The sequence below is a fragment of the Trichechus manatus genome, unplaced genomic scaffold, assembly GCF_000243295.1.
Source record: "Trichechus manatus latirostris isolate Lorelei unplaced genomic scaffold, TriManLat1.0 scaffold00094, whole genome shotgun sequence".
NCBI lineage: Eukaryota > Metazoa > Chordata > Mammalia > Sirenia > Trichechidae > Trichechus > Trichechus manatus.
Genome location: NW_004444030.1, coordinates 10,793,908 through 10,819,314, shown reverse-complemented (window position 1 = coordinate 10,819,314; position 25,407 = coordinate 10,793,908). Strand labels below are relative to the sequence as shown.

The window sequence follows — 25,407 nt, the reverse complement described above, 5'->3', positions numbered from 1 at the left end:
TATCAAATCTCATCATGGAGGTGATCACATCATCATGACTGCCAAACTACATCAGAATTGCCAAACCAGTGAGAATCATGCATGACCCAGGGAAGCTGACACACAATCTTAACAATCACACCTTAGAAGTATGCTTTTGTTGTGGGAGGCAATTAATTAACTTGGTTTGACTTAAACCGCAAACTCTATCTCACCTGTAGTTGGAAGCACCTCAATTTCAGTTGAGTTCTTTTAGCTTTAGCTGCAAACTGTTTTGTGTGTACCTCATATGCTTGCTTCAGGCATCAGATAGCTATGTGAGCAGAGTTCATACTCAGAATTTGGGCTCGCTTCTTTCTCGATTCCACCTCCCTTTCTGGGACTGTGGTTGCTGTAGCTCTGTTCTCAGGTTCTTCAGGCCAGAAAAAAAGGCGGATTTCTACTAGCGTGTCAGTCACTCCATGCTGCTCCTATGGCCTGCCCTCGAGCTAAAGCTGCAAAAACAGAAAATTTACCTCTTGACAGCTCATTCTTCTGAGTTTCATCTCCCTCGAAAATCTGTCCACTTTCATTCACTTTCCATAAAATTTGAGTAGCTATTTTTTGGTACTTTGCTCAAGAGATGATTATTGTCAGTACAGTCACAAGCTCCTTGACCATACCTGATGCAAAACTCTTTTCTTGTTTGTTTTATTTTATTTTTCTAATTTATCCCCTGCCTTAATACTCTCAATCCCTTTTCCAACAGGTAGCCATTTCACAGTGTTTAATCCCCATAGTATTTCAATTCTTAATCAACACATATATTTAAGAATATATATGGTCTTAATGGAGCCTTGGTGGCACAGTGGTTAAAAGCTCATCTGTTAACCAAAAGGTCAGCAGTTTGAATCCACCAACTGCACCTTGGAAACCTTATGGGGCAGTTCTACTCTGTCCTATAGGGTCACTATGAGTCAGAATCGACTCAATGGCAATGGGTTTTTTTTTGGTTTATGGCCTTAATAGATGTATATTTCTGTGTTAGTGTATATATTTGTTTAAATTTACATAAATAGGTTATTTTTTTCATTCAAATTTGTTTTTCAAGATCTAATCACATTGCTATATATAAATCTAGTTCATGATCTCTGTCATCTGCATATTACATGCATATATATAATAAAATGTATTTTATTATACGCATATACAACGTTTAACTTATCCATTCTCCTAGTAAATGGCATCCTTCTCTTTCCTAATACATTCAATTATATGACAAACACTTTTATATATGTTTTCTTGGTGAATCTAGATAAGAGTTTCTCTGGAATACACCCAGATTTCCCTTCTTTGAATTTTCAATTTGTCCATTTTTCTATTGGGTTTACTGACATTTTCTTTTTTATTTCCAATAGTAATTTTTATATTCTAGATAGTGATTCCTTATAAGTTTTACATGTTGCATATATTTTAGCCCAATCATTCATCTACCAGTTAACTTTGTTCATGGTGTCCTTTATTGAATAAAACTTTTAATTTTGACCTAATTCAATCTATAACATTTTTCTTCATGTTTATGCTCTGGAAGTCTTACATAAATACTTCTTGGTCTGAGGTCATAAAGAAAGTATATGCTTCTTTATACTACATTTTTAGTTTTAATACATTCATATTTAGATTTTCAATTCATTTGGATATTTTGTAAATGCTGTGAGACAATCTGAGTATGAACTCTGTTCACATCTCTGTCAGATCCCTGAAGAACACACGAGGTAGATACCAAGCAGTTTGCAGCTAAAGCAAAAGAAAACCTGTTGCCATCAAGTCGATTCCGACTCATAGTCACCCTACAGGACAGAGTAGAACTGCCCGTAGGGTTTCCATGGCTGAAATCTTTACAGGAGCAGACTGCCACAACTTTCTGCCACGGAGTGGCTGGTGGGTTTGAACTGCCAACCTTCAGTTAACATCCAAGTATTAACCACTGCACCACCAGGGCTCCTTGAAGCTAAAAGAACTCAACTGAAATTCGAGGTGCTGCCAATCACAGGTGAGACAGAGTCTGCAGTTTGAATCTTGCCAATCTATCCTGATTTTTTTCAATACAGTAACACAATTTTACCAACACAATTTACTAAATGTAATTTCCTGATTTGTAATGTAACCACTAACATATAATAAACTGCTACATATAATTAAACTGAGTTTTTTTGTGTTTTGTTTTTTCCCAGTGAATTGAGATGGAGGAGGAATATAGTTTTTTGAAAGCTAAAAGCCTTTTCTTGTTTTTGCCATGGCTATTTTAAATAAGGAGTCCTTGGGTGGTGCGAACGGTTAACACACTCAGCTTCTAACTGAGTGATTAGAGGTTTGAGCCCACCCAGAGATGCCTCAAAAGAAAGGCCTGGCGATCTACTTTTGAAAAATCAGCCATTGAAAACTCTACGGAGCACAGTTCTACTCTGCCACACGTGAGGCCGCCCTGAGTTAGAGGCAATTCAACGACAACCGTTTTGGTTTTTTGTGGGGGGAGGGGGTTCTAGAGCACTTATTCTATTTGTTTTCTTTGATATTGTGCTTGCACAATACTGTTTTATTACTATAGTTTATTTCAGGATTAGTATTATTTGGAAAAAAAAAAAAAAAAGCTCCTAGCTGTTCACAGACTCTTATCTCACACAGAATTTTAGAATCAATCAGATTCTGTCATCTACCCAACCCAAAAAACTCCTCTTGAGAATTTTACTAGAAATACACAGAATTATTAATTATTTTGAGGGAGAAATGACAGTTTAATAATATTAAGCCTTCCTGCCTTTCAGAGTGTTGTAACTCTTCATTCATTCAGGTCTTTTTAAAATGTCCTTATAAGAGTTTTGGAAACGCCTCCATGAAGGTCTTATGTACTTCTTATTGGGCTAATACCTGAATACAGATTTCACTGTAATTGTGAATGAGAGCTTATTTTCTATTGTATTGATTATTACTGGTATAGAGCAGTGTTGATGATTTTGTAAGTGTATTTTGTGTCCAGCTCCTTGCTGCCTCTCTTCATGCTAACACTTCCCTAATTCTGTGTGGTTTCCTCTGTAGACAAGCACAGCATCTGCAAAGAATAAAGTCACATGAAGAAGAAAAGGAAAAAAAAAGTCTGTCTCTTCTCTTACAATTCTTGTACCTCTGATTTCTTTTTGTTGTCTGTTTTATTTTATTGTCCAGGATTTCTAAAGTTATGTTGAACATTAGTTCAGTTGATGGTAGCTAATACACTTGTCATGTTCTTGACCTTGAAAGGGAAGTTTTTAAGGTTTTTTTCATTTACTGAGTCTTAATGATAAATAAAGGTTAAAATATATCAAATGCTTCTTTGGTAAGTGCACTGAGTTGATTATCGGACCTCATCTTCATTCTATTAAGATATAAATGATCCTGAAAGATTTTTCTGTCTGGAGCCATTTTTGCAATCCTGAGTTAATCCATAATTGATCATGACTAACACACACATACTAATACATACATACAAATATCTATAGAAAAATATACATGTATACGCATATACATTTTATATACATATGGAGGATTTTAAAGCTATGGTCATGAGCGAAATAGGTCTGTATTTTTCTCATATTGTGCTCATCAAGTTTCAGTATAAAACTTACTCCCATCTCATAAAATTAATTCAACAGCTTTCCCCATTACTTAAGTTAGAGATATCTGTACTCACTAATAAAATCATATCAGTCTGTGACTTTTGGAGGTGGAAAAAAATGTGGAAAGCCTTATCATCATCATGATTTATTACTATTATTATTATTACATGGTGATTTTCTATTCCAGTTTTCTGTCCCATTTTGTGACAATTAAAGTTTTTTATATTTTCTGGAGACATATAAAAAGGCTCTTATTTTGTATTTTATTTCTTTGTAGCTCTATTTCCTTACTGGCTTTGCCAGAGGTTTATCAATCTTACACATTTTACAAAGATTCAACTTGGTTGCTGTTAATCTTTATTTTTAATTACATCTCATTTACTTCCTTCTCAGCTCTTTTGGTTTACTCTGTCACTTCATCACCAGCCCCAATGGTTTTATTCATTTATGTTGGGGTGCAATGGAATCCAGGTGTCTTAGTTTCCTAGTACTACTTTAACAAAATATCACAAAATGGGGTGGCTTTAAAGAGGAGAAATTTATTGTCTCACAGTTCTGGAGGCTAGGAGGCCAAATCAGGCTATCAGCTATGTTGACTCCTTCCAGGGCTCTGAGAGAGAAATTGTTCCATGCCTCCCTCCTAGCTTCTGGGGGCTCCCTGAAACCCTTGGCGTTCCTTGATTTGCATCTGCCTCCATAGTCACATGGCTATCCTTCCTGTCTAATCCTCTCTCTTGTCTTCTTCTTTTATAAAGCACCCCTCAGATTGGATTAGGACCCACCCTATTCCAGTACGACTTCATCTTAACTGATGACATCTTCAAAGGTGTTATTTCTAAACAAGCTCACGTTGACAGGCACCAAGGGTCAGGATACCACATATCGGGGGGGGGGGGGCGGCGGGACAGGAACACAATATGATCCATAATACCAGACATGCATTTTTTTAACCTTTATGTGTGTCCTAAAGTGTGAGAAGGTTGACAACCACTGGTCTATAACCATGTTCACAAACTTCTCTGATCATAAGGATTGTCTATGAGGAGTTTGATAAACATATATTCCTAGGTGATAACATTTAGTAGATACGATTCAGTTTATCTAGCCTGTAGCCCAAGAATTCATATTTTTAGAAAACCTTGGCAGGTGCTTCTGACTATCAACAAGGTTTGGAAATACTGAATTTGAGCACCTACAAAACATCAACAAAAACCTACTGCCATGGAGTCGATTCCCACTTATAGCAACCCGATATGGTTTCCAAGGCTATAAATCTCTATAGAAGCAGACTGCCACGTCTTTCTCCCATGCAGTTGCTGGTGGTTTTGAACTGCCAACCTTCTGGTTAGTTGTCAATCACTTTAACCACTGCACCACCAGGGCTCCCTTACAAAACACAGTCCAGTGTTAAAAGTATAAGATCTAAGATTTTAGGGATTGCTAAATTAGAAGTTAACAGATGTTTAAGAGTTTTCAGGAAAACGTGAGATGGCAAGTAATCCAGGAAGAGGAAAGAGTATTATTAAAGAACAAAAGTTGAGAGAAAGAAGGTCAGCTCGTAAAATTAAAAGTATTTAGTCTCATGAAAACGTAGAGTGCAAGAGAGGAGTAGCAAGAGCTAGACAGTTATATAGAAGCCACAGTATAAAGCCATATAAAGCAGAGTAGACTTCACCCCGAGAGGAAGGAGAAGTGATTCAAAGGGTTTAAAGAGGGAGAAGACATGAACAGATATGTTCTTTAGAAGGGTGTGTTTAGCTACAATGGAGAAAATTAACTGGAGAGAAAGCAGGTATGAAGACAGAGTTTACATCCTTGAGGTGAATATGTGATGGTGGCTTAAACTATGACACAGTTGAGCAGCAAAAGATTATTAGACATTTAGATATAGGTAAAAGATATACTGAGTAGAATGAACAGTAAGTAGTGATGACATCTACCCTGAGACCAGAAGAACTAGATGGTGCCAGACTACCACTACCAACCCGTTCTGACCAGAGACACAATAGATGGTCCCGAATAGAATGGGAGAAAAATGTAGAAAACTCAAGTTCTTAAAAGAAAAAAAAAAAAAAAAAAAAAAAGCCAGACTTGCTAGACCAGTAGAGATAAGAGGAACCCCCAAGACCAAGACTATTGCCCTCAGATACCCTTTAAATAAACTCTGTACTGAAACCACTCCAGGAGGACATCCTTCAGCTAAATAACAGATTGGCTGATAAAACAAACAATATCACCCATGAGTACCGTGCTTCTTTAAAAAATTATCTATATGAGACCAACAGTCAACATTTACCTTACAACAAAGATGAGAAGGTAAGGGAGGCCAAGGAAGCTAGATTAATGGAAACAGAACAACCAGAATGGAAATAATCAGAATGTTAACACATGGTGGAAAATATAACCAATGTCAGTGGACAATAAATATAGAAATTGTTAAACGGAAACCTCATTTGCTCTGTAAACTTTCACCAAAAACACAATAAAATATTATTTAAAAAAAAGAAATTAGTGATGACAGGATGTCAGGTGTATAAGAAAAGGAAGAGCAAGTGCACCTGCATCGATTTGTTGCTCATGAGTATTCTCTGAGCTATATTTTGGATTTAATATATTTACCTACAACTGTTCAGGCATTCTCTAAAATACTGAAGTAAAAGTGAGAATTTTTATACTTTATCCAAAATTATCAGAGATTTTAAATAATATTGATTATAAATAAGTATTCAAGCTCATAGTAAGTAAAAATGACTAGAGACAGGTTCATTTCATAGTATGTCATATTCCTTGTCATTTCAGTTTTGGTCTGATTTAAATTTACCCATCTTCCTGCATGCCTGGAATAACACCACAACACACTCATACCCTGAGGCACCACTGAGTTCAGTGGTCTCACCAACAGAGACTGACCTGAGGATAAAGGAAATCATAAAGAAATTAGACCAGCTGATCCCACCCAGACCTTTCCCCAACGTGAACACCACCACCAGCGCAGCACAGAGCAAAGTCACTGTGCTCAATCCTCGAGACACCTACTGCATAGGGGAGCAGCTAGACCTCCTGCTGGAGGTGAGGGACCACCTGGGACACAGGAAGGAGTATGGTGGGGATTTCCTGAGGGCCAGGATGTCTTCCCCAGCGCTGAAGGCAGGCGCTTCAGGAGAGGTGACTGACTTCAACAACGGCACCTACCTTATCCGCTACACTCTGTTCTGGGAGGGCCAGGTGTCTCTGTCCCTGCTGCTCATCCACCCCAGTGAGGGGGTGTCAGCCCTCTGGCGGGCAAGGAACCAAGGCTACGACAGGGTGATCTTCACTGGCAAGTTTGTTAATGGTACCTCCCAGGTTGTCTCTGAATGTGGCCTGACCCGAAACACAAGTGCAGAACTGTGCCAGTACCTGGACACTCGAAACGGAGAAGCCTTCTTCTGTGTGAAACCTCAACACATGCCCTGTAGGGCCCTGACCTACATGACCACCAGGAATCGAGAAATTTCTTATCTTACTGTCGAGGAAAAAAGTCTTTTCCACAGGTAAATATACTTTTAGATACACTGAGAGGGGCTCAGAGGCAGAAGCGTATCACCTATTTTGATTAGTATTGAGCGTGATCCTCTCAAATGCCTCCTCTATTCAGGGTTCAGGCCAGACGTGTGGTGTCTTCATAGGGCCCCCTGTTCATGACTCCCACTGCCAAGGTTTGCATTTTCACTGAGTTGGTTAATAAAAGGGGGCTGCACAAGGTAGGACTCTATAGCATATATACCCATACTTCTCCATAATGACTGGCTGAATCTCAGATTCAGTCTTTTTTTTTTTACTGTAGACCTAGGATTTATAAAATATGTTCAGTGGAAAAGTATTCCGCTGTGTTAACAGGTGTTACACCATAAAAGGATTCCTTGAGCAGTGCCTGGTAACATCCATGTTCCTTCATCCTCATGTCGGATTCTGTACATTCTGTCTCTTAAACGTCCTTTGTATTCAGCCATTTCTCTCTATGCCTAGTGCTATTACCTAAGTTCAAGCCACCATTATCTCATCTAGATTACTTTTAACAGCTTCCCAATTAGTCTCTCTCTCACCAACTATGCCCTCTTTAATTCATTCTCCACTCCGCACCCTTAGTAACCTTTCCAAAAAGGCTCTCCTATTGGTCATTTCTAGTTGATCTCATGAGAGATATTTCTTAGTAGCTACGGTTCAGGTTGGAGGAGTTCTTCAGATTTACCAAGTTGTGACCTAGAAATTCCTGGAAGCCCCTGTGTCATAGTTACCTAGTGCTGCCATAACAGAAATACCACAAGTAGGTGGTTTTAAAGAATAGAAATTTATTTTCTCACAGTCCTGGAGGCTAAAGTCCATATCAGGGTCTTGGTCATGTTCATTTCTTCCTTGTCAGTAGTCCCGGGCATTCCTTGGTTGCTTAGCTTATAGATAATCGTCACATGTCATCTGTCTTCCCCCTTATGTATATCTACTGTGTCTATTCTAGTCATTTTATAAATCAGAAGTGGTCTCAATTGATCGATTGATTACACTGCATTGCACTGTATCATGGAAGGTGATTATACTACATTAGATTACATTATGGAAGGTAATCTGCTCTACCCAAGGACAACTGATTAATCATATATAACTACTCCACAACAGCAACTAGACTAGTATTTGGTCAAAAAACTGAGAACCACAGCCTAGCCAAATTGACACATAAAATCAACCATCACACCCTGGTTGAAGACGCCTTCATAAACTGAAGTATAAGCATACTTCTATCAATCATGGCAACACCAACAGCATGCGTTTCTCCTCTTGCTTACAAACAGATGCTTATTTCTTGGTCTCCCTGTTCTCCACTAACCTGGAAAACACTTCATTGCTTAGAATTAACTATCAGGGTCTCTTCATGGGTCGCTTTGAGGATTGACAAAGGGTAACTATCCTATCTGTGGTCACCACAAATTCAAGAACCTATAGGTCTTTCTCTTGCCAATTCCTGAGACCAACTATCAGTTCCAGACTCTAGCTCATTTGCCCACTTTCCATAAGCCTCAGGGGCTCAGTCCACTGCCTTTTCCTTTCCATTCTGCCACCATCCATTTTATTCCTTGGGATTCCTCTCCCCTAAGACAAGCTACAGGGAAGAATGCTAGACTCTCGGCACTGCTTTCTTAGCAGTTTCCAAAACCAAGTTTATGTCTTTTTCTCTTAAGGATTCAAAAGATATTGTAATTGCAAAGAGGAACTAAAGAATAGATACCAAACATGGAAAAAAATGACATGCAATTCAGAATCTTACCTAGTTATCCAAGTTTTGGCTCCTGATCCATAGTCCTTGACTCCCCTCTGAAATCAGTAAAAGCACAGTTGAGTTTCTGTTTCTTTCCTTTTATCTCTCATTGTGTAGTGCACCAAATTTCTCCCTACACACTACCAGTCTTTATACCTAAGTCCCAGTAAGGGTGAAAGACATGCTGATTCCCTCCCTCTTCTTGGGATTCAACCTGAAGAGGCACCCAAACCAGAAGACCAGATACCACTTACATACCTGTTGAACCTGGCACCTGGGTTCCCATTCCTCTTGCCTGGTCTTACATAAACACATACATGAGTGTGAAACAAAGCATGGGCCAAAGGGAGGGTAAGAGCTTTGAAGCAGGAAGAACCAGATAGTCTTTCATCAACAGAAGAAAATAAATACAATGTACATTTATGCATCCATCAGATTGAACACTAATCTCTACCAGGAACTTTGATAAATGTTAGGGACACAGGAGTCGACCAGGCAAATCCATTACCTTCCTCCATAAACTTACAAAGCAAGTTTCTGGGAAAATTTGAAAGTAAGTGTAGCAGGAAACATGGGTAAAGAAGGTCCTGTGATTAAAAGGTTTTCATGCCATGTTAAGGGGCCCAGCACCCTTAGTAACTGATGCAGAGACAATAAAGATTTTAAGCAGTAATGCAGTTGCATTTGTAATCAGAATGGATGCTCTAGCACTTGTGTTGAAGAATTTTGGTGGGGTAAAACAGACAACCTAGCCAATTAGAAGCTCGCAATATTCTAAGAAATATATAATGTGAACTTGAATAGTTAATGTGAAGCAGAAAGGGAGAAAGGTACTTGCAGATTAGAGCTGCACTGAACTTCAGGTGCTCTTAGCAGGGCAGTATTCCAAAATTCTAATTCATTTGCAATGCCCAATATGTCTAAAATTTATATCAGCAATAACATTTAAAAATCATCCTTCTCTCCCAAGCAGGTGATTCATCTTATCTATATTGTGTGGACAGGCAGAAGGCTAATTAATTGTCCTATTTTTTGAAGGTCCAATGTGGGAGTTGAAATGATGAAAGATCTTAAACACGTTGCTGTTTCCCAATGTAACAGTAAGTTGGTTCTGTCCCATGGTAGGCATTGCTTGACAGTCTTTTCAGGGACATTCTTACAGAGAGGAAAGTTTATCAGTACCAACCCTAGTAATAATAGTTGTCCTGGAGCTCAATTTCTAGCAGTTGTCTATTGGGACAAACACCTTGGATTTTAAAGAGAGAAATCAATTCTAGCAAATAGTTTGAAACTTTGTTAATTACATATTTCATCTCAATGTATCCAAAAGAGAAAATATTAGTATCCTATATTTATATTTAATCGTGGGAGCTTGCCTCAAAGGGCCAGTGACTCTGTCTGAGGCACTAGGCAAAATGTCTTTATTAGCCATTCACAGCTTCCGAGTAGGAATATTTTGGTATGGTTTCCTAATTCTCTGTTGGCATAGCCTCCTCACTTTTAGTTGATGCACTCAACAATTCTATACAGAGTTTCTATTTTACTAAACATGTTCTAATGGTAAACACAAAGCCATGTTATTTAGAAAATAATAATTGTTCACATTATCTTAGCTTCAAATTGACTTTCTATAAAGCCCATCTTAGCTTAGCAATAACTTTCGTTATAAGACTTACTTCAGCTTATAATGATTGATTGCCAGTACTTATTCATTTATTCAGCAAACGTTTATTGAGGATCTAATGGATACGAGGCATTATGGACAAATAGAGAAGAATAAATGCTCCACAAGGTTGCTATCTGAAAGACATGCAACAGACCAACTCTATGAAGAAAATAAAAAGGCAGAAAATTTCTGTTAAAGCTAGTATTTGACTGAGTCTTGAAGGGTCTCTGTAGTCAGAGAATGAGGGGAAAGAGAAACCTCATAAAGATCATGAGTAGGACTGCCAGAATTAGCAAATAAAAATACAAGATTCCCAGGCAAATTTTAATTTATAACTGCCTATGCATATATACAAGGTCCCTGGGTGATGCAAACAATTTGCCCTGGACTGCTAACCTTAAGGTTGGCAGTTGAGATCCACCCAGCAGTGTTGCAGAAGAAAAGCCTGGAAATCTGCTCCCATAACATTTACAGCCAAGCCATTGAAGATGTGCCCTAGACAGATGCACCATGCTGTCCCTCTGCAGCAAAGACCCAAAAAACTAAGTAAAACAGATACAAACATCAACCTTTGGACCCTACGCATCAAATGAAGGGATAATGAACTAAAACGTAAGGAGAAACTGACAGAAAACAGAGAAAGATGAGAGATACGGAGTGAAAGTCTGCTGCCAACTAACATGGCACCACGTGGCCATCTTGAAGCACAGCCAGCAACGACACTAGACAGGATGTATGAGAAGGCAACTTCACAGAGCTCCCAATAGGAGACAGAGCACTCAGCAACCAGAGAAACAAGCTTTCCTACCCCTTATCATTCTACTCCATATGCTACCTCCCCTTTTCCCACCGGCCCCCCAGGTCTGCTCTGACCCCAACCATCAGCTACCACTGTGCCATCCTCTTTTTATTCCTTTCTCTCTTCCTTCTCCTTCCCACCTAGCCCTGTACATCATCTCCCCCCTTGTGGCCAGCCCCCACCGTGCTGCCATGATTAGTGCATCCCCAGCACTGAGGGCCGCTGCCACAACAAGCCTGACCACCCCTCCCCTCCTGCCAGTCAATCAGCTGCTGAATGGTGGGAAGCGAGCCCAAAGCACTCTCTGTCTGACACCTCCACCCATCTGGTGAGGGGCTGTGAATGTTCCCAAACTACTAGACCAAATTCAGAAGACAGACAGTGCCCACCCAGTCCATCCTCAGCCACCTCACCAAATCTGTGTACAGCAAAGTGGGCTTGTCCTGCCTGCTACTGCCCTGCTCAATCAGACAAGATGGTAAGAGCTATCATACTGACAGACAAGCAAGCAGCAAAGCATACCCAGAACACCCACCCTGACATATCAAAACAAAACAAAAAAGCAGTACAAAATTAGCGAACATACAATCAATAAATAAAGAAAATAATACAATGTCTAAGGAACAGCAGACAATAATCCAGACATAAAAAAAGCAGGACAAGATGGCTCCAGCAAGTAACCAAATTAAGAATCAGATACCCTTCCAGTACAAGAAAAGGCACTGGAACTACCTAAAACAGAATTCAAAAGACTAATATTTAGGACTCTCCAAGAGATTAGGAAAGAGATGAAGGGAGGGAAAAGAACAGACAAAACCAAGGAAAAAATAGACAAAATCATGGGAAACATAGAAAAAAAAAGAAAACATAGCCAAAATCAAGGAAAACACAAATAAAGCAATAGAGAAGTTCAGGAAAACAATACAAGAACAAAATATCAAAATAAAGAAACAATTATAAATCATGCAGAAACAGCAACCAGAAATCCCAAAGAAAAACAAAAACAATTCAGAATGGATAACTCAATAGAAGGTTTTAAAAGCAAATTTGAAAAATGGAAGACAAAATCAGTGAGATTAAAGACAAATCCATGGATGCCACTTTGTTTGAGGAAAAATCAGAGAAAACAATGAAGAAAAATGAAGTAAACCTAAGAATGATGTGGGACACAATCAAGAGCAAAAATTTGCTCATGATCAGAGTTCCAGAACAAGAGGAGAAAATGGAAAACACAGAGAAGGTAGTTAAAGATTTGCTGGCAGAAAGCTTTCCAAAGATCATGAAAGATGAAAAGTTAAACACCCAAGAAGTACAATGAACCCCATGTAGGAAAAGCCCCAAAAGAACGTCACCAAGATATATCATAATGACACATGCCAAAACCAAAGACAAAGAAACAATCGTGAGAGTAGTTTGAGAAAACAAAAAGTCACATACACAGGGGAAAGAATAAGACTAAACCCTGATAACTCGGCAGAAATTATTCAGTCAAGAAGGCAATGCGATGACATACATAAAACCTTCAAAGAAAAAACTGCTGACCAAGAATAATAATATATACTACAAAACAATCTCTTAAATATTATCGTGAAATTAGGACATTTCCAGATAAACAGACATGAAGGGAATTAATAAAAACCAAACCAAATTTACAAGAAATATTAAAGAGGGTCCTTCAGTTAGAGACAACATCAAACAACCTGAGTCTAGGACATAGCGCAGCTTCAGCCAGATACCAACCTAGGTAAACAACTCTCAATAATAAAACAAAGCTAAAAGAGAAACACGTCAATCTGTAAATGATGACAAACGTCAAAACAATAAAAGGGGAAATAAATGGTGTAGGTATAGAACTTTCAAATGGAGAGAAAGTCAAAGTGACATCAAATAATAAAAGATGGGTTCAAACTTAGGAAGGTAAGGGTAAATTGCAAGGTAATCACAAAGAAAGTAAACAAACTGACTCATCAAAATAAAAAAGAAGAAAAACAAAGACTCAGTAAACACAAAATCTATAATAAAAGAAAAGAAAATCCACAAACAAAAGGAACTCAGCACAGGTAAGTATGAGGAAAAAAGAAAATGTAAGCCATCCTTTTTTCTTTGTTTTGTTTCTTCTCTCTCTACCTTCCTTCCTTTCCTTTCTTGCACACACCTAGCCCAGTGTGTCATCCCTGTTCCTTCTTGACAGGCTGTGCCACACTGCTCAGCTAAAGAGCCACCAGTACACAACTTCCTCGGGCCCAAGCCACCCCCATCAGCAAGCTCCCTCATGGTCATTTTTTGTTTGTTTTTGCTTTTGTTTTTATTTTGTTGTTGTTGTTGTTTCTTCTCTCCCTTCCCTCCTTTCCTTTCTCCCACCCACCTAGCCCCATGTCCCACCCCTTCTTCTCAACAGGCTATGCTGTACGACTCTGCTAGAGAGCCTCTGGCACACAATCTCCCCAGGCCTGTTCTGCCCCCACAGGCTGGCTCCCTCAGTGTCAGATTTTCTACTTTACCTTTCCTCTTCTTCCTTTTCCTTCTCCCGCCCATCTAGGCTCAGCGTTGCCTCTGTCCCTTCCTGACAGGCCATGCAGCACTACCCAGCAAGAGAGACATCAGCTCACTGCCACCCCAATTCTGCCCCACCCTCAACAGCTGGCTCCCCTAGCACCATATTTATTTTGTTGTTTTCTTGTTTTTAATTTTTTATTTTTGTTGTTGTTTTTTCTCTCCCCTTTCCTTTCCTTTCTCCTGCCAACCTAGCCCCGTGCTCCCCCCATGCCCCTTCTCAACAAGCCAAGACACACCACTCGGCTAGAGAGTCATTGGCACACAGGCTTGCCAGGCCTGCTCTGCCTGCACCTGCCAAATCCTACTGTGATGCCATTTTAATTTTTTTCTTCATTTTTTTTCATCTGTTTCCGTATGTTTCTTCTCCTCTTTCTCTCACATGCTTAGCTATACACATCACATCCTCTCCCTTCCCTCCTGCTTATCTGCACCTTGTGCTGAGCACCATTGCCCTGAGTGGCGCCAGTGCTGACCACCAGACCCCACCCTGCACTGCCTCCCAGCCCACCCCATTGGTCCCAGTATGTGCCACAAATGACCCACGTCTGTCCCTCTCCCTACCCTGCTGGACCTGCCCTGCTGCACCATAGCTGAGAAACTGGCAAGGTAGTGAGAAGTATCATGCAAACAGACGAGGAAGCAACAGAGCACACCCAGGCTGCCTGCCCAGACATAACCAAATAAAACAAAAATCAGGATAAAACATACAAATCTACAATCAATAAATAAAGAAAATAATTCCTGAATGTCCTGGAGACAGCAGACAATATCACAACATTAAAAAATTGGACAAGATGTCTCCAGAAAACAACCAAAATAAAACACCAGATGATCTTCAGTAGAAGAAAAGGCGCTGGAACTACCTGAGAGGGAATTCAAAATTCTAACATTCAGTGGTCTTTAATGGATTAGGAAAGAGATGAAGGAAAATGCAGACCAAAAAAACGAAAAATAGACAAAATCATGGAAAATACAGACAAAATCAGGGAGGACAGACAAAGCAATGGAAAAATTCAGGAAAATAATACAGGAACAAAATGCCGAAATAAGCAAACAACTAATAATAATAAAAAAACAGTAATTAGAAATTCAAAAGATAAACAACAAGATTTCAGAAATGGACAGTGCAACAGAAGGTTTTAGGAGCAAATTTGAAACAATGGAAGACAGGATCAGGGAAATTGAAGGCAAATTCTTGGACATCACTTTCTTTGAGGAAAGATCAGAGAAAAGAATGAAGAAAAATGAAGAAACCTTGAGAATGATGTGAGATACAATCAAAAGCAAAAATGTGCACATGATTGGAATACCAGAACAGGGGGAGAAAATGGAAAACACAGAATCATTGAAGATTTGCTGATAGAAAACTTCCCTAATATCATGAAAGATGAAAAGCTGACTATCCAAGAAGCTCAATGAACCCCACATAGAATACACTTCAAAATAAAATGACCAAGGTATATCATAATCATACTTGCTGAAACCAAAGACAAAGAAAGAATCCTGAGAGCAGCTCAAGAAAAATGGAAAGTCACGTACAAAGGGGAAACAATAAAACTAGGCTCCGATTACTCGGCAGAAACCACGCAGGAAAGAAGGCAATGGGATTATATATACAAAACCTTGAAAGAAAAAAATTGCCAACCAATATATCCTGCAAAACATTCACTCAAATATGATGGCAAAATTAGGAGATTTCCAGATAAACAGAAATTAACGGAATATGTAAAAACCAAACCAAACTTAGAAGAATTATTAAAGGGAGTCCTTAGGTTAGAGAACCAACACCACCAGACAACAACTGGAATCTAGAATACAGGACAGCATCAGTCAGATAGCAACCTAAGTAATGAGCTCTCAAGGATGAAATAAAACTAAAAAATTTACAATAAGGAACCAGAGAGGTCAATCTATAAATATAAACAACAATAGAACTACAAAAGAAGGAACAGTGTAGGTATAGAACTTTCAAATGGAAAGGAAGTCAAAGTGATATCAAGTAATAAAAGACTTATACTTTAAGCTTTAAACTTAGAAAGACAGAGGTAAAATTCAAGGTAAGAACAAAGAAAGTTAACAAACCTACTCATCAAAATAAAGAAGAAAAACATAAAGCCTCAGTAAACAAAAAGTCTACAAAAACAAAAGAAACAAAAAAAAATCCACAAACAAAAGGAATTCAGTACAGGAGAGTAAGGGGAACAAAGAATATGTTAGCACTACCAAAAAAAGGCACTACAAATGACAGCAATAAACTCATACCTGTCACTGATCACACTGAATGTAAATGGATTAAATGTACCGATAAACAGAGTGACAGATGAATAAAAAAGACAGGACCCATCAATATGCTGTCTACAAGAGACACATCTTAGAAACAAAGACATAAATATATTTAAAATCCAAGTATAGAAAAAATATATATCAAGCAAACAGCAACCAAAAAAGAGCAGAAGTGGCAATACTAAACTCAGATAAAATAGACTTTAAAACAAAAATCCACCATAAAAGACAAGGAAGGACATTATATAATGATAAAAGGGACAATCCATCATGAGGACATAAGCATAATAAATATCTATGCACCCAATGACAGGATTCCAAAATACATAAAACAAACTCTAACAGCACTGAAAAGAGAAATTGACAGTTCTACAATAATAGTAGGAGACTTCAACACACCACTCTCGGTAAAAAACAGAATATCTAGAAAGAAACTCAACAGAGATACAGAAGATCTAAAGGCTACCTACAGTCAACTAACTTGACCTCACAGACATATATAGAACACTCCTCCCAACAGCAGCAAAGTACACATTCTTTTCCAACGTACATGGAACGTTCTCCAGAATACACCACATCTTAGGCCACAGAGCAACCCTCAACAAAATCCAAAACACTGAGATAATACAAAGTATCTTCTTTGGTCACAATGCCATCAAAGTAGAAATTAATACTAGGAAGAGCAAGGGAAAAAAATCAATTACATGGAAACTAAATAACACCCTGCTTAAAAACCACTGGGTAACAGAACAAGTCAAAGATGGAATTAAAAAATTCCTAGACTCAAACAAGAATGAAAACACAGCATACCAAAAACTTTGGGACACAGCAAAGTCAGTGCCCAGAGGCCAATTTACAGCAATAGACGCACACATCAAAAAAGAAGAAAGGGACAAAATCAAAACATTAGCTAAACAACTTAAACAAATAGAGAATGGCAAAAGAAGCACACAGGCACCAGAAGAAAGAAAATAATAAAGAGCAGACATAAATGAAATAGAGAATAAAGAAAAATAGAAACAACAAGACCAAAAGTTGGTTTTTTTAAAAAATCGACAAATCATTGGCCTAACTGACAAAAGAAAAACAGGAGAGGCAGCAAATAACCCAAATAAGAAATGAGATGGGGGACATTAGAACAAATCCAACTGAAATAAAAAGAATCATAACAATACTATGAAAAATTATATTCAAACAAATAAATTTGAGAACCCAGAGGAAATGGACAAATTTCTAGAAATACACTACCTACCTAAACTAGCACAAACTGAGATAGAAAATCTGAACACACCATAACAACAGAAGAGACTGGAGAGGTAATTAAAAAAAAAAAAAAAAAAAACCAACCAAAACAGGCCCTGGCCCATACAGTTTCACTGGAGAATTCTACCAAACATTCAGAGAGGAGCTCACACCAGTACTTCTCAAACTATTTTAGAGCATAGAAAGGAAGGAATACTACCAAATTCATTCCATGAAGCCAGCATAACCCTGATACCAAACCAGGCAAAAACACCACAAAAAAAATTACAGACCAATATCTCTCATGAGTATGGATGTAAAAATTCTCAATAATATTCTAGCCAATAGAACTCAGAATCATATCAAAAGAAACAATACAACATGACTAAGTGAGATTCATACCAGCTACACAAAGAAGGTTTAACATTAAAATATCAATCAACGTACTCCACAACATAAACAGAAGAAAAGAATCACATGATCATTTCAATTGATGCAGAAGGTATTTGATAAAGTCCAATAACCATTCCTTATAAAAACTCTCAATAAAATAGGAATAGAAGAGAAATTCCTCAACATAATAAAGGGCATCCATACAAAACCGATGGCCAACATCATTCTCAACAGAGAGAGGCTGAAAGCATTCCCCCTGAGAACAGGAACAAAACAAGGATGCCCTGGTATCACCCCTCCTATTTAACATTTTGCCAGAAGTCCTAGATAGATCAATAAGGCAAGAAAAAGAAATAAAGGGCATCCAAATTGGAAAAGAAAAAGTAAAACTGTCCCTATTTGGAGATGATATCCTATACACAGAGAACCACAAAAGTTCTACAAGGAAACTACTGGAACTAATAGAAAGATTCAGCATAGTAGCATGATATAAGATCAATATACAAAAATCAGTTGGATTCTATACACCAACAAAGAGAACACAGAAAAGGAAATCAAGAAAACAATTTATAATAACACCTAAAATGATAAAATACTTAGGAATAAATCTAACCAGGGATCTAAAAGACCTATACAAAGAAACCTACAAAACACTATTGCAAGAAACCAAAAGAGACCTACATAAATAGAAAAACATACCATGTTCATGGATAGGAAGACTCAACATTGTGAAAATGTCAATCCTACCCAAAGCAATCTACAGATATAATGCAAATCTGATCCAAATATCAACAACACTCTTTAAGGAGATGGAAAAGCTAATCACTAACACTATATGGAAAGGCAAGAGGCCCTGGATAAGCAAAGCATTACTGAAGAAAAAGAACAAAGTAAGAGGCCTCACATTACCTTATCTCAGAACTACTACACAGCCAAGTAGTCAAAACAGCCTGGTACTGGTACAGCGACAGACACATAGACCAATGGAACAAAATCGAGAACCCAGATGTAAATCCATCCACCTATGGTCAGCTGATCTTTGACAAAGGAACAAAGTCCATTAAATGGGGAAAAGATAAGTCTTTTTAACACATGGTGCTGGCATAACTGGATGTCCATCTGTAACAAAAATGAAACAGAACCCATAACTCACACCATACACAAAAACTAACTCAAAATGGATCAAAGACCTAAATATGAAGCCTAAAATGATAAAGATCATGGGAAAAAAATAGAGACAATGCTAGAGGCTCTAATACATGGCATAAACGCAATACAAACCATAACTAACAATGCACAAACACGAGAAGATAAACTAGATAACAGGGAGCTCCTAAAAATTAAACACTTATGCTCATCAAAAGACTTCACCAAAAGAGTAAAAAGAAAACCTATAGACTGGGGAAAAAAAATTTGGCTACAACATATCTGACAAGGGTCTAATCTCTAAAGTCTATAAATAGACTTCAACACCTCAACAGCAAAAAGACAAATAATCCAAATTAAAAATGGGCAAAGGATATGAACAGACACTTCACCAAAGAGGATATTCAAGTAGCTAACAGACACATTAGGAAATGTTCACTATCATTGGTCATTAGATAAATGCAAATCAAAACCACAATGAGATACCATCTCATCCCAACATTACTGGCATGAATCAAAAAAACAGCAAGTAACAAATGCTGAAGAGGTTACAGTGAGATTGGAACTCTTATGCACTGCTGGTGGGAACGTAAAATGCTGCAACCACTATGGAAAATGATATGGTGCCTCCTTTAAAAAGCTAGAAATAGAAATATTATAGGATCCAGCAATCTCACTCCTAGGAATATGTCCTAGGGAAATAAGAGCCGTCACACGAACAGACATATGCATACCCATGTTCATTGCAGCATTATTCACAATAGCAAAAAGATGGAAACAACCTAAGTGCCCATCAACAGATGAATGGATAAATAAATCATGGAACATACACACAATGGAATACCAGGCAACGATAAAGAATGATGAATCTCTAAAACATCTCACAACATGGATGATTCTGGCGGGCATTATGCTGAGTGAAATAAGTCAATCACAAAAGAACAAATACTGTATGATAGCACTATTATAAAAACTCATGAAAAGGTTTACACATAGAAAAAAACAATCTTTGATGGTTACAAGGGAGGGGGAGGGGAAATCACTAGATAGTATTTAAGTGGTAACTTTGGTGAAGGGAAAGACAACACAAAATACAGGGGAAGTCAGTACAACTTGAAAAACCAAGGCAAAGTCATAGAAGCTTCCTAGACACATACAAACACCTTGAGGGACTGAGGGACTTCGGCCAAGGGCTGGGGACCATGGTCTCGGGGGACATTTATGTCAACTGGCATAACATAGTTCATAAAGAAAACGTTCTACATCCTACTTTGGTGAGCAGCATCGAGGTCTTAAAAGGTTGTGAGCGGCCATCTAAGATAAATCTATTGGTCTCATCCTGTCCAAGGCAAAGGAGAATGAAGAAAACCAACGACACAAGGAAAATATTAGTCCAAAGGGCTAAGTGACCACATGAATCACAGCCTCTACCAGCCTGAGTCCAGAAGAACTAGAACGTGCTCGGCTACAACCTGACTGCTCTGACAGGGATCACAATACAGGGTCCCAGATGGAGTGGGAGAAAAATGTAGAACAAAATTGAAATTCACAAAAAAAGACCAGACTTCCTGGTCTGACAGAGACTGGTGGAACCCCCCAACACTATGGCCCCTGAACACCCTGCTAACTCAGAACTGAAGCCACTCTCGAAGTCCACCTTTCAGCCAAAGATTAGACAGGCCTCCAAACAATAACACACATGACAAATGTAATTCTTAGTTCAATCAAGTATATAAGACCAAATGGGCAACACCTCCCCAAAAGCAAAGACAAAAAGGCAGGAAAGGATAGGAAACTTGGACAAATGAACATGGGGAACCCGGAGTGGAGAGGGAAAGGAGTGCTGAGACACTGCAGGGTTTGCAACCAATGTCACAAAACAATTTGTGTATAGATTTTCGAGTGAGAAATTAATTTGTGCTGTAAACTTTCATCTTAAGCACAGTAAATTAGGGGAAAAAAAAGATTACAGCCAAGAAAACCCTATGGAACAGTTCTACCCTGTAACACGTGGGGTCGCCATGACTTGAAATCAACTCAATAGCAATGGGGTTTTGTTTTGTTTTTTGTTTATGCGTATATACTTTGAAGTAAAGGAAAAAATACTGCACAGAGCATAAAAAATTATTCCTTTTTAGAAATAATGTACATTTAATTGGGCATTCTGTATTTTTATTTGACCCCTAGTCATGAGCGGAATTACCATGAACTTTGCTCATCGATGGGAGTGATACATGGTGGAATGGAGCAAAGGATGAGGCTTGAAAGGGAGGAAGAAACTAAATCATGGAGATTCTCAAGGGCCATGCTGAGGAGCCAGTAGGCTTTTAAAAGCCACAGAAACCAACTGAGGGACAGAGTGATATGATCCACTTTGTGCTTTAAAATGTTAATTCATGATTTAACAAAATGTGCACGAGCTATAGAAAGACAATTTAAAATATTACTAAGGGGTATCAAATCTAAATAAATAGAAAAAATGCAGTTTCTAGATAGGGCGACTTGATATTAAAAAGATGTCAATTATCTCTGTATTAGTTTCCTGTTGCTACTATAACAAATTACCATAAGCTTGGTTGCTTAAAACAACAAAAATTTACTTCTACAGTTGAGAAGTCCAATATAGGTCTCATTGAACTAAAAATCAAGGTATCAGCATGGCTGGATTCCTTCCTGAGGGCTGTAGGGGAGAATCCATTTTCTTGCTTTTTCCAGTTTCTGGAGGCTGCCCATATATCCCATAATCCCTTCCTCCATCTTCAAGAGCCAACAAAAGCTGGTCAAGTCCTCATGTCACATCTCTCTGACCCATTCTTCCGCTTCTTTCTTCCACTTTTAAGGACTCATGTGATTAGATTGGACAAACACAGATAATCCAGGATAATTTCATAAGCCGAAAGTCCACATCCTCAATCACATCAAGAAAGTCTCTTTGCTACGGAAACCTATGTATATGTTACACAAGTTCTGAGGATTAGGATATAGACATCTTTGGAGGGCCATTAGTCTGCCTACCACAATCTCTAAACTCAATCTCAACAAATATAACAGAATTCTAACATCATTACCCACATACTGTTAAAAATACTCAAGCTTATTCTAAAATTCTTATGTAAAATAAATATACAAAAATAACAGAATTTGTTATATAATTGAAATATTCCTACAGAGCACTTAGTTTGACACTTTGCAAAATGAATACCCTGGCATACAAATAGTATACAAGGTATGGCTTACCATAACAAGCTCAGATGCTATTTTCTCACCAAAGTATGATGGGGGATATTTTATAAACATGGCTCTCAAGTGTCCAGGGTTATGATATTCAACCATCCAGGCTACAATACTACTAAACCTCATAGAATCCCAACCGTGTCACACTAAAATTCAAAAAAACTAACTTACAGCATTATGAAAACTCCCTTCAGCAAGCCACATCACCAGGACTTAATGACTAGATACCAGGTGATTTTTCCAATTCTGCCTCCAGCACCATTTTGCCACTTTGCTCACAGACTATATAATTAAGAGTAGGTATCACACCTGTGCAAACACGGTACAACTATGTAATAATGACTATCCTATGGACATAGGCAATCAAAGCCTTCATGGTCTATGAAAGGCTAAGCATGGTGAAGCGAAGACTTCTGGTGGTTCCCCAATAGCCATTCCATCCTCTCTCCTTAGTAATAAAACCAAAAACCAAACCCATTGCCGTCAAGTCGAATTTTGACTCAAAGCAACCCTATAGGTCAGAGTAGAACTGCCCCATAGGGTTTCCAAGGCTGTAATCTTCACAGATCCCCTAGTCTTTTCTCCCACAAAGTGGCTGGTGGGTTTGAACCTTGGAACTTTTGGTTAGCAGTTGGGTGCTTTGACCACTACACCACCAGAGCTCCGTCTCCTTAGTAACAGAGTGCCCTAATTTTCAGCTGGACCCATGGCCATGCAGCTAAAGGCCACAGTCTTCCTTCCAGCTAGCTGTGGCCATGACAAATTTTTTTACAGGCATGTGAGTGGAAGTGGCATGAGAGACTTCTAGGTCATGCCTTAAAATAACTGTCCCTCCCCTTCCTTTTCTCTTTCCTACTAGCTAAAATGTAGACATAATGGTGGCAGATGAAAGAGCAATGTTAGACTATGAGATTGAAGCCATATGTAGAGAATGACAGAGCAACAAGATAGAAAAGACTGGAGTTCTTGATACCATGCGACATCATAACAGCCCTGGCTTGCTCACTCTAGGACTGTTATGCAAGGGAGAAATAAATGTATATCTTTTTAAAGTCATTATTATTTTAACCTTTCTTACAGCAATTCAAATTTATTTCCTATCTAATACAGAAGGTGGTATCAGTATAGGAGTGCTGTTGTAACAAAACCTAAAATACAAAATGTTGGCTCAATAGTGGAGTGGTAGTATAGTAGGAAGAAAACACTTATGACAGGTGAGAAGTCTGATAATCCTTGTTATGCCACAGCAAAACATTTGTTACTTGTGGTATCTTAGAAGTCAGACCATGTGCCAATGAAGTCTATAATTCTAGTGGAACTTGCTGAAAAATCTCCGATTATTGGTTTGGACTGCCTGCATCATGTCACTTTTAGCAAAGTCCTATTAAAATAATAATAATTCAAGCTAGATATTTTATACCATTTGAAGTTTTAAAACGTACACATATTACTATATTTTAAGCTATTTAAAAAAAGAAAAAAGAAGTTATTCCTTCATTAATGGAACAAAAGTAAACAATTTGATGCAGACCATTAACATCATTCAGGTTAGACACTATGGCCTAAGTTAGCACAGAATCAGTAGAAATGGCAAAGAAATGATATAGCATCAAGACTTAGCTAATGATTGGATGTAGGAGAAAAGGAACAGGGAGGAGTCAAGATGATTCAAAATTTCTCCAAAGAATGAGTAGACGTGCCTAAGACAAAGCTGGTGATCAAAGAATAGTCTTAGGAATGAAGTAGGGAACAGGAGGTTAGAGGAAGAAACAAAGAAAGAAAGAAATCAAGAAAGGGAAGGAAAAAGAAAGAAGGAGGCTGGATGTTCCCAAGTAACTTATGTCAGTAGAATCACTTACCATGTTTCTGTTATCAGAGAGTGAAAAGATAAAAGATAAATGCCAAATTGGAATGAAGATTCCTGTTCCTAGTGGTTATACTTTAGAAAGACGGTGGATTACAACATTTTGCAACCAGATTCAGTTAAATACAAAGGAGATAAATGGCTGTTTGAAAGGAAAACTCATTTACCTTCTGGGAGACTCTACACTGCGGCAGTGGATCCACTACCTACCCAAAGTTGTAAAAAGTACGTAGTTACCATTTTATATAATTTTCAAAATTCAGTTTAAAGTATGTTTAATGAGGTCTCTCTTTCTGGCTACTTATTTTGTTTTCGACTTCATTTAATTTCCTGGATTTGAGACTTTTAATTTAAAATATATATTTATTTCTTCTCATATGAAATGTTCTTTATAAATTCCAAATGAAAATTTTACAATTTTTATTAACATTTAACACATATAAGCTGGTGATCTACCCTAGATGGCAGGAATTTTCCAGTCAGAAATAATCTAGGTGGGTAAGTATTTTAAATGACAGAATATGACTTTTAAAAAAATAATGATTGCCTTATAGTTAAAAGATCTATTTATTTTTCATCAGCATTAAAATTTTTTGATCTTCATGGAACTGGAGTGTTTAAGAAACATTTGCTTCTGGATGCAGAAAACAACCTTCTGATTCAGTGGAAGAAACATAGCTTTCCTTTTGTGACTCTTCAGCTCTACTCTGTGATAGATGAGGGTTATATCCCTATGGAAATTGACCGGATACCAGGGGACAAAAACACAGTCATTGTCATCACCATCGGCCAGCACTTCAGACCCTTCCCGATTGACATCTTCATCCGTAGGGCCATCAGTGTCCAAAAGGCTATTGAACGACTTTTCCTAAGAAGCCCAGCCACTAAAGTGATCCTTAAGACAGAAAACACCAGGGACATGCATGCAAACACAGAGACGCTTGGAGACTTCCATGGCTACATTCAGTATCTTACCATGAATGGCATTTTCAAAGATTTGAATGTGGGTGTCATTGATGCCTGGGACATGACCATTGCATATGATTCCAATAACGTCCACCCACCTGATGACGTGATTAAAAATCAGATTACCATGTTCTTAAACTATATCTGCTAAAGGATAAATACAGAAAATAACTAGGAACCAATCTCTGTAAATAACCCCACTTGTATTGCTAAGAAGTTTTGGTTTAGGGACTAAGAAAATCTAGTTTAAAGGAATATGTCTATGCAGGGAGACCATTTAAGGACACAGAAAACCAATACAGGATACAAAGCCAAGAGACTCAGACATGAAGAATGATCACACATGCCTGGAGCTTG

At 38.1% G+C, this 25,407-nt stretch overlaps 1 protein-coding gene across 1 annotated transcript; it reads left to right on the top strand.

The window, feature by feature from the left end:
• Positions 1-6,722: 6,722 nt before the first annotated feature.
• LOC101351873 (NXPE family member 1) lies at positions 6,723-25,201 on the top strand. The gene is made up of 4 exons (XM_012557341.2): positions 6,723-7,144; positions 9,940-10,009; positions 24,099-24,309; positions 24,666-25,201. The coding sequence occupies exons 1-4, from the start codon at positions 6,738-6,740 to the stop codon at positions 25,199-25,201; spliced, it is 1,224 nt and encodes a 407-aa protein (XP_012412795.1). The 5' UTR covers positions 6,723-6,737.
• Positions 25,202-25,407: the final 206 nt, after the last annotated feature.

Coding starts and splice junctions, on each gene's coding strand:
- LOC101351873 (XM_012557341.2), top strand. CDS start 6,738: ATGTCTTCCCCAGCGCTGAAGGCAGGCGCTTCAGGAGAGGTGACTGAC. Junction 10,010..24,098: donor CCCAATGTAACAGTAAGTTG/GTTCTGTCCCAT, acceptor CTGTTATCAGAG/AGTGAAAAGATAAAAGATAA. Junction 24,310..24,665: donor CCTACCCAAAGTTGTAAAAA/GTACGTAGTTAC, acceptor ATTTTTCATCAG/CATTAAAATTTTTTGATCTT.